The 13,094-nt window shown below is 38.2% G+C and overlaps 1 protein-coding gene and 1 long non-coding RNA gene across 2 annotated transcripts in view; both read left to right on the top strand.

Annotated features, from left to right (window-relative positions):
- Positions 1 to 2,359: 2,359 nt before the first annotated feature.
- LOC114476582 (Kv channel-interacting protein 2) overlaps positions 2,360 to 13,094 on the top strand; it is a 102,063-nt gene continuing 91,328 nt past the window's right edge. The window contains exon 1 of the mRNA XM_028468245.1: positions 2,360 to 2,821. Within this exon, the coding sequence (XP_028324046.1) occupies positions 2,749 to 2,821 (73 nt within the window). The 5' untranslated portion in view covers positions 2,360 to 2,748. The remainder of the gene's footprint in view (positions 2,822 to 13,094) is intronic.
- The window catches only part of LOC114476583 (uncharacterized), a 30,127-nt gene continuing 28,902 nt past the window's right edge, over positions 11,870 to 13,094 (top strand). The window contains exon 1 of the long non-coding RNA XR_003675619.1: positions 11,870 to 12,044. This is a non-coding gene — a long non-coding RNA (uncharacterized LOC114476583). The remainder of the gene's footprint in view (positions 12,045 to 13,094) is intronic.

Here is a 13,094-nt window from a genome sequence, read left to right as displayed (position 1 = left end):
TTTGCTACTTTATGGTGAAGCTGTGCTAATGCATTCTATAGTTTCCTGTTTTATTGCCTAATCGCCTTGATCGACTAAATTGTCAATAATAACTTGGTGTTTTTTTTTAGTTATTGCTCTCGCATGAGTAAACCCTATGAATTCAAGGATCACGCATGAAAGTTCTGGTGTATCAAAAGTTTCCGAAATGAACACCTAAAATGAACCCTTTATTCCTGTTTTGGTACTATTTAGACCTACTCTACACACCAAAATATAATGAGACGTGGTGACTGAGGTAGACCTATTCATTTCAATAGTCAAAAAATCGTATCGTTATCGCGAGCCCAATATCACCTATTCTATCGTATCATGAACTCATTGTGGGGGGGGGGAAATCAATCAGACAAGAAACAGGGACATGAAGACAGACAGGGAGACGAGGCTGTGATCACAATCGCATAGATGGAGATGATAGCAGACTTCAGGAAGAACCAAAAATCTCCCAAATGTTGGCATGAAATCTGTTTCCGCGAGTTTTATGTGTCAAATGAGCACATGTTAATATTCTACTTGGTCACTTTTAGAAGTTTCAAAGGTGGTGAATCAACTTGTGCTTCCGATTTTTGTCAATGTAGGTTCAAAATGCATCTTGGAAAATAAACTTCAGTGGGAACGGTCTTCATCCTAATCATACTATAAATTAGACAGTATATACTGTACTAATAGTGTATAGTATGGCTTCATCACAGCCACAGTGATCACACTCCCACACACCTATGTATGCTTACACCTGTGGTCAGACGCTTGAGAAAGCCACCATGGACACAACACCGTTACAGACTCGGCTCAGGAGTAAGAGGTGAAAGCCCCATCAATACCTGGAGGGAAGCTGTTACAGACACTTTCGTCTTTTCTTCTTCTCCTTTGTGTAATAATGTTTACCTGTTTACCTCAATTTCTTCCGGTTTATTTTTTCTTGAGCATCATGCAACCCCAAAGAACCCCTCCAGGGTAGGTGCGCCCCACACTTTAAAAACCCCTGTTTTAGAGTTTTGTTTTTTTTCTTCTTCCGAATTAAGACAAAAGCCTGATAGCGATCAGTAAAACTTAGACTAAAACCAACTTTGTCCATCAGTCCTATAATAAGAAATATTCTCCAACAGTAATAATAGACAAATACAAGCAACAAACATGACACTTTTATTCAAGTGCTAAAAGAGACAAATATTAATTAATTTATTTATTTTTTTATAATGATTTCATTGACTTATATGGCACATACTGTAAATCGGTCTAATTAGAAGCTGAGTCTTTTTCGGTGCAGCTTATATTGACGTGTCTAATTCAGTTGTCAATTGATTCTAATGAATGCTGAATGGATGAGTGAGCTGGGCATGCAGTAAAAAAAAAGATCTATATAGCTCCCAGTGCAATACAATTTCCACCCACTGCTGGGCAAAGAGCATGAACATCTATACACAACTTCCCTCCACTCAGCAACAGTGATTAATAGTACAACTGCTCAAGCATAAGTTTGGGTTCAATCATGATTGTAATTGCATAATTGATAATTAATTACAATAATTCATTATAATAACAATAATAATAATAATTTCAATTGTGATTTAAAAGTCTATTGCTGTTGTAGTGGTAATTAATTTGTAATTAAGTTCAGATAATTGACTTTGTAATTGTATTTGACGTGGAATTTCTATAAAAACTGTCATTTACAATTGAATTAAATGCAAACCTGTTGAACCATGTTACAGTTCTATGGCTTACACATACATAACAATTATTAAAATATGTTTAATATCAATTTTTCCCACTACCTGTCATGGAATTTTTCATGGAAGCCTTACGAGGAAAACAAGAGACGAGAAACAAATTGGATGGTGGATGTTATTTTTAGTGTATTTTACAACTAATTTAAGACATGGGTCAACAGCATCCTGTTATCATAACAATGTAATTGCACTTGTGTAATTGAGAATTGCAATTGTAACTGACTTTCAGGGGAAAAATAATAATTGCAATTTTTGTTGTAATTGAGGAAAAAATGCCGGTCTCCGTTATAGTAATTGAGTTGTACTTGAACATGGATTATTGGAATACGTAATTGTAATTGAAAAATGTAATTGACCCCAACAATGGTGCTAACATAGCGTAATAATGTGGAAAAAAGCTGTTATTTTCTGTCAGATTATCACCAAATACCATAGTGGATAAAAATTATGGAAAGACACCAAAGAGAGAGGTTGAAGAAAAGATAAAAAATAAAGATAAAAAAGAGAGCGAGCCTGTGAGTATTTATAGATGTGATGTAGTCACAAACAGCTCCTTGTTGATGTCTCTCATGACTCAGTGGAGATGGAACATCAGGAGAGGAGCGTTTATAGTGCGTGAGAAGCCTTTCACTCATTTGTGTGTTCACTCGCACGCCTTTCAGGGTCTCGCAATGTCGGTGCGTTTGTGCGCGCGTGCGTGCGTGCCATTCTGCGTGAGCCACGATATGCGCGCTTGGGTCGCCTAAAGAGCTTGGAGCGCACAGCGCACTGCACGGAGACAGACGCCGGGAAACAACGGCACGCTCCCGGGGCTCCCCCTCTTTCTTCTCTTTCATCCATTCCATAGAAGATCAATTATAACTTCTTGATGCCACTCGACCTGTAGAAAGCCACTGTGGACACCTGGAAAGACACTATTTTATCACAGCAATCTGCTTACTGATCAGCTGTTTGACACATTCCGGCGCACAAGGACATAATGAAGGCGAAAAACCGCGACCAAAGCTTGTCGGACTCCAGAGAGCTGGACGGATCCTACGACCAGCTGACGGGTGAGTGACACAGCGTCTGTATATTTTTATTAAAAAAAAAGCGTTAAAACAAAAAGCTGATCATTTTAAATAAACCGAGTCCACCTAACTTCAGGTGGATAAAAGGTTTCAACCTGTCTGCCATTCAGTTAACTTTTAATTCAATATACATATAACCCTTTATTAAATATATAGTGTACTTCTTTTCATTATAACTCATTCATTGGCTTGACAAGTTGAAGCATATTCATTGTGAAAGCAAACCAAATGTGCATTAACAGTGTTGCATGTCTTTGTGGATGGGGAATGATGGTGATCGATGGTTTGCTTTGTGTCAGAATTGAGATGTATTGAGATGACACTGTGATGTTGCTGGCCTGGCTTAACCATGGGAGACCACCTTGTTGTTGCTGTTCTCACCCCTATGGAAGAGTGTGGCAGAAAAGATAACGCCTTTCAGAGGGATCTGTTGTGTTTGATGGTTATAATCTACTCAGATGTATCATTTTTAATTACATCACATATGTGACTTCAGTGGCATGTTTTTATGTAATAAGTAGTGTTTGGGTCAGCTTTCAAAATAGTTTTAACCCTGTTAACCTGAGATATAGTGGTTGCTGATTACAGCTAATGTACGGGCTAATATATATATATATATGTAGAAAAACACTGTTTTCAAAGCTACATACATTCGTAGGTATATGATAAGGAATAGGGATGTCCCGATAGAACTTTTTCACTTCCGATACGATATCGATATTGTATCCTTGCATATTGGTCGATACCGATATCATACTGATACGATAACAGCACAAATAATGCATACTTTTATTACTTATTTTGTTGTGTGGAATGTTAGAAAAGGCTTGATTATTAAAAAAAAAAAACTAAAAAATCCATTTATTATAAACCAATGGGTGACATATAATAAACCTTTTAGAATAATAATATTCTATGATTGAATAAAATAAATAAAAAACAAAACAAAATGGAAGATTTAAAAAAAACAAATATGTATTATATCGAAGATTTTGGATGCGGTTCGATAAAATTCCATATTCGTTTTCTGGTTGACATCGGACCGATATCCAATATCAATATTGGATCAGGACACCCCTAACAAGGAATGAGCGTATACATTCTGAGCTTTCAATTAGATTTTTTTTAAAGCTGGATTTTTCTACTGTTAGTCACTGCAGCCTTCAGTTGTCAATTATGGCGCACAGCATTTCCTGTTAATGCGAGAAAACTTTGACAGCCGTTTAAAAAAAAAAAAAAAAAAAAAAGCTTTGTTCTTATGCTTGGACAAACCTTAGATATACTAAGACTTGTATCTGTCCATGCAAATGAGATTTTTGCCTTAGATTGGACTGGAAATACTGAATGCCATTTGCAGGTTTGAATCGAAAAAAAAAAATGACAGCTCTGCTTTGTTGCAGTTTAAATGCATTATTAACACGAGGAAAAACCCAAGGTGTTCTGATATTAGCGCCTGTAACAGGCATGCAGTGTGAGTTTAGTCTTTCTGTGAACATTTTGTGCCCATCAAAGCTCGTGTGGGTATGTATGTGTGGGTGAGCTAAGAAGTAGAAAGCATCAATTTTGGTCTTGTTACAGATATGAAAAAAAAAAATCACTTTTCTTAAAGATGTCCTTTAGCTGCTCTGTTTCACAGTTCTTCTGTTCAGTGTAGATTTTGACAGCAAAATCTACACATTACAGGGTAAGTATGGTCTTATTTTAGTCTTAAATTTGATTATATATGCTGTATATGCAGGACCAACTCTGCCATAATCAATAAATAAATACTGACAAATGTATTCCATGAATAAATAAACAAGTAAATAAATCACTTAATACCTAAATATATGCCATAAATGATATTTATTTATTGTATTTTATTTGTTTATGTATGCACACACTTCAGCACACACTATGAAATGTTATGCAAATAAGGGGGCTGTCCACACTGGCTGAACTTTTCACTTATTGGTTGATTGGTGATCACCAATGGCAGGAACCAACCCAGGCGATCCCACTTCTGAGACAGCTGAGACAGATGGCCTCACAAAAAGAGCTGGAGACTATTATTCATGCTTTTGTCGTCGCGGTTGGACTACTGTAACAGCCTGTTCATCTGCCTCAATAAGAAGGAGCTGACCCACCTACAGTATGTGCAAAACTCAGCAGCGAGGCTCCTGACTCAGTAGAGTAGAGCTGCTCGATTATAGAAAAAATTACAATCACAATTATTTGAGTCATAATTGAAATCACGACTGTTTGTCAACCAAAAACGTATTCATTTTTTTGTACGAAAAAACATAAATAAAATCCTTCAAACACTAAAATCAAGAATGTTCACTTTTGCACAAAACAAAACACTTCTTGCACGTGATGTCTTTGCTCTAGATCTTCATCATCAAACCCAAAGTGTTCCCATAGAAGAGAATTTGACTTTCCACTTGTTTACCAAGTGTTTTTGCTGCGTTTCTCCTGCCATGTTTCAAGACCACTAGCAACAACTTTCCTCGTGTTGGCCTGCAGGCTAGCTTTGGCTTTTAGAGGGGCGGGGCGGAGGGGAGGAGCTTGCATGTGCGTGGATTAAACAACTTAAAGTTAGTATTAATAACGTGTGTGCCAAGCTTTATTATTTGTAGATGTCCGAAATAGTGGGTTTGTTTTATTAGCAAATAAAACATTATTATTATTATTATTAATCATTTTTTTTAATAATTGTTTTTCTTGATTATTTTTGTAATCGTTGGGTATAATAATCAAAATCGTAACCATATTTTAATTATTTGACAGCGTTACAGTAGAGACCATATTACTCCTGTTCTGTCTCTCCATTGGTTCTGTTGCCTTCAGAGTGAACTTTAAATTTCTGGTCCTAACTTTCAGGGCGCTTCATGGACAGTTTCCAGATTATATCACTGATCTGATCCAGTCCTACGCTACAGTTTGGAGTCTGAGGTCTTCAGTTCAAAACCTGCTACTGGTTCCTCAAACCAGTCACAAAACCCCAGGAGACAGGTCTTTCAAGGCCGTTGCGCCTCGTCTCTGGAATGAACTTCCTCTGTCCTTGAGCTCCCTTGACTTTGTGGAGACTTTTAAAAAGCTGCTTAAGACTTCCTTATTGAAACAGGCTTTCCAGAGCCAGAGCTGCTTTTATGATTACGTATCTTATTGTTTGTATTTTATCTGTGCTCATTGCACTTTGTGACCTCTGTCTGCGAAAAGCTCTATATAAATAAAGTTTACTTACTTCAAGTCAGGAGACTGTTTCGGAGCTGATGTGCTTAGATCACACGTGTCAACCTCAAGGTCCGGGGGCCAAATTCGGCCCTTTAGAGCGTCCAATTCAGTCCACACAAGAAAGTAAATAAGTCAGAGAAACATCTAACTCAGTTGGAGATATCTCAGCTAGATATCTCTAAAATAATACACAAATCTAATGAAGCTCCACACTATTAGCAGGGCTAACATTTTCTTCATGCTTATATCACATGATGGCAGTTCTTTTTAACCTAAAATTGCTAAAATAACTCTCAATTGTTCCAAAATCCTGCAATTTTCTTACTCCACAAAATGTCCTCAAATTGCATAAAAATTGGCCACAAAATCTAAAAAATATAAAGTGAAGATCCTGCAGGGACTGATATGTGTCACTTATTCCTTTGATATTATCAGCGCCGGACATATTTTATCATTTATTTATAAGTGGAAGTGCAAACCTTTTATTTTGAAGCCTGAGGCCATTTCATATGACTGATAAATGATAAAAGGTTTTTCTGATACCTCACTCTGAGACCTGAGGATGTCCTAAAATGTATCTGTGGCTGCGTGATCTATTACACATTGTACACATTAACATATCCACCTTTATTACTTATATAAATATATATTTTCTATGTTTCTACCCATTTTGTGACCATCTCTTTTACGTGACCTCTTGCATTTTTTTTTTGCTTTTCTAGCGAGGATGAATAAGTGGAGCAAGACACAGTGCTACCAAAACAATCACTGTGCCAAAGCAATTTACTTCTAGGAACGTTATTAATTGCTTTTTCAAAGTCTAGATTTCTGTGGTTTTCTTCAATTTCAACTCTAAAACATTCATATGCTTGATAGTTGATAATGGTTCTAAAGACAAACTGTCATTATGATACTGTCACTGAATCTGTGCTCAAATAACATAAGATTATTTCTTTCTCTTTTGACAAGTAACAAGTTTTCTGTGTTTTTTTTCCCCCCCGATCAAGTGTAATTATAGTGTTGCACTCCTGATTTTTGTGTGTGGGCTTAAGGGCTACAGGTGAGTCATTTTGACTTTCCTGCCACTTGCAGACTGCAGAGCAAACAAGACACAAATGTGTGTGTGATGCATAGCCCACCCAAGTTCTTGCCTAAATGCAATGAGGGCAGTCACAATTTAAGTGAAATATAAACTCTTAGGAAGAAAAAAAAAAAGCTTTCTCTCTGCGTGCCTGTGTGCGTGGGTATGTGTGTTCATCTTTCTGTGTATGTGTGTGTGTGTGTGCAGCTGGGGTTGCCCGGCATTCCTGTTGTGTTTAAGATCATCGGCAAAGAGATGAGAGGTAATTATAGAACGTGCTGTGGTAATCTCCTCTTTCACCCCACAAGCTACTCTCAGGAGGAATCACATCACCTACACATGCCACACATGCACACACCAGACAACACACATACACAAGCTCCAACAATGCTGTAAATGAACCAAGATATCATTGTTTTTATACTAATAAGCTGCACTATTAATGGTTGGCAGACAGGCCACTCATTTATATGAATTGTTGGATTCTGATAGGATCAACTAATGGATATGTTATTTTGGTTCTCTACCTTGGCTTGTTTTTGATGTACCTTGCCACTCCAGCTTCGTATTCAAGTGTTTTGTATTCCTGTCACGCTTAGATAATCCATCAAGCTGACGATGTCAGGGTACTTTGTTTTCTAATTATACCAGTGATCAACATCCTTGCAACAGATTTATCATATTGCTGTTCTGTTTAACAGATAAAGGATTGCACATTACCGTTATATTTTTTTAATTCAAGTCCTTTCATCTATTTAGCTTAAATACTCAATTATCCTGGTGGACTTAGATCACAATGGCTTATGGACAAGTTATCTAGTCCATCACAAGGCTTTTTAAACTTTTATTTACCAGAAATATTGTACATGGTTTCGGACTGTGGGGGGAGAAAATGCAGTTCCTTGAGAAAAGTTGTTCATGCTCAGGAAAAGCGTCAGCATTCTTAATTCTATGAGTGCTTCAGCAACAGTTTTGTATGTAATATTTTAAGCAATTCTATTTTCCCAAACTGTTTTCCAGAGTTTTAGCCCTTTGAAAAGTGACTTTCTGAGCAGTTCTAAAAATGAGCTGTTTTGGGGCCTACTTATGCATATTCACGAGTAGGCGTGTCTGTAGACGCTGACTCCACAAAACAGCTGATCACTAGCAATTTTGCTATCCACACACTCTTGTTATTGTTCTCAGCCAAAAAAAACTGCACATTACAGTAAAACACATGGCTATTTTAGCGGTTATTGTGAGTGTGAGTCAGACAAACACTGTTTCAGGTTGTGTGTGCGCTGTGCGGCAGCAACAGCGGAGTCAATCAGCTGTTTTAGTCGCTTCAATAGTCTGCTCGATTGCTTTCTTGTGATCCTCTCCACTACTTATTACAGGAAAAGTCCATTCAAGGTGATAGTCCACTGTTTTGTCCAACCGCTGCGTTTCATTGGGTCACAAACACGTCAGATCATTTCAAAGGTGAAACGAGGCCGTATAACGGATACTAAAAATGGAACTGATTGAAAATGCTCCCTGGGCACTTCACTGTGGCTGCCCACTGCCTCCTCAGGGAGGGGTTAAATGCAGAGAACACATTTTGTGTATGTAGCTTTACATATATGACAAATTGTCATGTATATTCTATATTAAACCACAGTGTTTTGTTTTAGCTGTGAGCTAGTTTGAGAGGGAGGAGCTCACATTCTTATATAGGGTAGGAGGAGCCACAATTGTCAGGAGGTTTCTGCCATGTGACGTCACCTAGCGAGAAAAATCTAACTCGCCCGTTTGGAGCTGACTTTTTACTAAATGTGGAATAAAAAGGGAGGGAGGAAACAGTACTTTTTAAACTTTGACCCTCAGAATGAGGCTAAAGGGATGTACAGTATATCACTGTAGCAAAACCATTATAAAATGAATTTTTCACAATACTGCCCCTTTAATCTTTAAAAGCTGATAATAATAATGCAATTAATAAAGTACAATAAAATCTAATTGGACAAATTTAATAAGTTATTAATTCCTGATTTACAAATTGAAAATAACATACAAAATGACACCAGCCCTTTTTAGGAATGAACATGTATTCAGACCAAAATAGTAGCTGGGACAGAAGCATGTTAGTTAATTTCATGAAAGTGCAAACACTAATATTGTTCTCTACTTTTAAAACTTGACCCTAACCACATAATCTAATGAATGGCTCATTATCATGCTTCTGCAGAGTTTGACGACAACACATTGGTTTCAACCAGGTGTGTTTGGAGCAGGGAGACATCTAAAAGTCTCAGGAATCAAGCCCTCAAGGACTAGGGTTCTCCACCCCTGGCGTAAGGTCTCTTTGATCATAATTTTGCCAGAATTTGTTTAATACTTTTGATTTAATCCTACCAACAGACATGAAGATAAATAAATAAAAGCCGGTGAAAATATTTCCTTCTTGGTGGAGAAAACAATGAGATTCAAAGGTAAACGGCTCAGCTCATTTATTATATGGGAGATATTATGCTTCTCCCTCTTTTCAGGGGGAGTTTAGCTCAGTGTCACATTCCTGGTATGGCAGTGTTTTTGCACAGCATTAAAACTAATGGCCATCAGTGCTAATTAAAGTCCTAGATTGCAAGTGTCATATGATCTGATGAATTTCTGACACACACTGCACAGCTGGGGTCCTGTCTTGGTTTCTTGAGCTTTGATTTTTTTTCCTCAAAAGAATCAGAAATAGGAATGTGATATCACTCCATGAATGCACGCTTGGAGAAATTCACTTAGGCAAATCTGTCATACTGGTTACATTGCTGTGGAAAGAGGCTGGTGGATTTCTCTGTGGATATAGATGTGAATTTGTTCACCAAAAGAGGGAAGAGTACAAGAAGAGGAATTAGGTTTTTGTTTTCCAGGGAAAACTCAACAATGCTCTGTTGGTGTCACATGTTGGTGTCACATGCCTCCTTATTAAAGCTGTTCTTGCCAATCACATCCTACCAATGTCCTCTAATAATATCCCCACATGAAACTTAATTTCTTTCTCATATTCAAATGTGTGTGTCTTACGATGAATTGGATCTGACATCTGTCTGAAGGTACCCGACCGTCCAACTATCTGTCCTCTCACACATCAGGTGACATAACAATGTCAAATATATTATCGCATTCCATGCATTATCTTCTGAGTTTTATTTTCAGTTGCTTTCTCACATCCCAGTGTCTGTGTCACTTAGCTTTCCAATTAAGCATTCCAAAGTCTCTCCTCGACCCTCATCCGGCTGCATTCCTCTTCAACTCTGTCAGGCCACAGTGGGAGCCAAGCCTAATAGGGCTGGAAGCCAGAATCAATCCTAACGGGTTTTAATCTTTGACCGATCTACGGAGGACTGGGTGATCGTTAATTAAAATAAGGGCTGCTTACTTTTCCCTTTGGTGCTCCAACATATTCTCCTCTCCTTCGCGCCCTTCTCTGTAAACACATTCATTTAGAAAAGCCTGAGGGGGAAGAAGTGAGAGGATAAAGTACAAAGCAACAGGGGAACGGCGGCAGATTTTGGCTGGGAAAAGTCGATGTGTGGTTCAGATTGTGAATGAGGGTTTAATGGAGCAACGTGGAACAAAAAAACAGCTTGATGGTTTCGATTTTGCATCAAAAAACATTAAAGATGTCATTTTTTGTTTTTTTCTGACTCATAACAGCGGTCTAACCGTACCTTGTCAGAGACGCCTATTGCAATGTAAGTGATGGATTGACTGACAGACGGCGTCTTTAAAAGTGACAAAGCCACGTGTCACTCATTCTGGCGTCCTGTCACTCACAACATCTGATCTACACTAGAGATGATTTCCTCATGCAGATCATAGATATTTCTGTGATGGATGATGAGGCGTTACTCAAAGGGGTGAGACCAGAATTAAAAATCCATCATGTATTATATTTACCTTATGTAAAGAAATGGAGTCATTTGTCCTGCCAAAGGTTATCACCTTGTCTGACACAGATTAAAAGATAAGGGATCAATGTGTGGTTTGCAGTTTGTGTGAAAAAGAAAGAGTTTACGTAGAGGATGTCTGAAGGGTGCACATGAGAGGTTTAGGAGAGATTGTCTGAAGGAACTCGTCGATCTATTGCTGTCACACACTTTTAAAACACTGCAACATTGGCTCAAACTATGTGTTGTAATGGTTTAAATAGGTTATACTGCATGTTTTAAAGTGATCATTAGCTTATGGTTGAGTTGTGAGTTATTGTTAACAACAGCAGACAGAAATCTACAAATGGTGCACTCGATGTATTTGCATTTGCTATCTTTATGGATGTCTGACACTGTTAATTAATAATCTATTGAATTGTCTGAGTCACGAGTTAACAATTTCACTAGTTGAACCAAACACTGCGGGGAGAATTATTTGCGATACTTGAGTGAAACTACAGCAACACGCACTGTTTTGTAAAAGATAAAGCGCAACCTTTTGAGGCGGAGTCAGACGGAGTTTGTCAGGAGTCAGTTTTAGACTAGCTGTGTGCATATAAACGTACTGAGGGGCAGATTCACTAAAGGTTTAGGGGTATTAAAACGTGTGCAAATGTCACTCCGCGTGCTAATAAGGGGTACAAACCCCAGGGAATCAGGACTGCGCGTCACAATGCTCCCTCATTCCATTTAGCGCATTTCCCTCTGATGAATATGTAAAATAAGCAGATTTCATAAGGGGTGCAAAAAAATGGGAGGAGGAAATTCAAATAAATTAATGCAGTAGGTGCAATGTAATTCATCAAATCTGGAACTGTTTGCAGTGATTGTTTAAGCACTGGAAAATAGTACGACTGACAAGGAGGTGCAAACACACACGCAGAGATCAGCTGCAGTAAATATTGAGACAAAACACAGCAAAGATGGGAGAAAAAAGGCTCCAGTTAATTTTTCTAGTAAGTGTGTGTGAGAGAGAAAAAAAGCTGGACATGCACCCGCGGCGGCATGTGTAGAGACCAGTGGCTGCGGTATAGAGGATGCCGTGCGCAGAGATCTATTTCAATTTCCAACATTTCCTAAACCGGGTTTCCATACAAAACTGACAACTTGTTTCTTTTAGTCATTATTTTCAAAACATGCTGGTATCAAATGCTTTTTCAAAAATCATCATCAGATTCACTAATAACCAAGAGACATTCTGTAAAATGGGATTAACTTTAAGGGCCCTGTTAAGCTAATACAGGAACTGTTGATTGACCCCATCTTTGATAGAACCTTGCGTTACTGGGTTACAATGATTAGTCGATACCTGACCAAAGCAAATGCTCAGAAAGCCCACCAACTTAGTTACACACAGATTTAAGCACAAAGGACAGAGAAGCAGGAATTTACTGCAACTGGTCAAGCAATCAATCTGCTCAAAATGAACTTTTGATAATTTCTAGTCAACACGCGCACATAGTACACACAGTGCTCAGTCTTTGGCTCTAACTCAAGAGGTTACCCAAGAGCCGAGACTTTATTCACATCTTTAAAAGCCCACTGAAGTCCTTGGCAACCCTTTACCGCCCCTATTTTGGTCTCAAAATGACTGCCATCATTATTGCTCTCCTGTCAGCCAGAGGGTAGATTGCCACAGAGGGACACATCCTGAGAGTTTTAGTCTTTATTCTTCTCTAGAGAGATGCTGCCGTCAGACAAATTCTTCACCAGGTTGTATGCACATAGTGCAAAAAAAAGACATCTTATAGGAACAGATCCAATGGTTTTATGATAGGTACGATGGAGTTCAAGGTTACCCGAGAGACTCACCCTACTCTTGAACTGTCCTGTACTTAACAGCAAGACCCAAGCATACACATGGCAATTTGAAATAGTTGGACTTTTTGGCTGTTGTGTGAATAAAATGTCACTTACTGTTATGATCTCTATTGCATACATGAGATGTCTTCTAGTTGGCTCATTGCTTGAAAATCCCATTCCGCCCCCTGGCTCTGGTAAACAGATTACTTAC

This window comes from Gouania willdenowi, chromosome 15, assembly GCF_900634775.1.
Source record: "Gouania willdenowi chromosome 15, fGouWil2.1, whole genome shotgun sequence".
Lineage (NCBI taxonomy): Eukaryota > Metazoa > Chordata > Actinopteri > Blenniiformes > Gobiesocidae > Gouania > Gouania willdenowi.
Note: the sequence above shows the minus strand (reverse complement) of the source record. Positions and strands in the feature narration are given on the sequence as shown.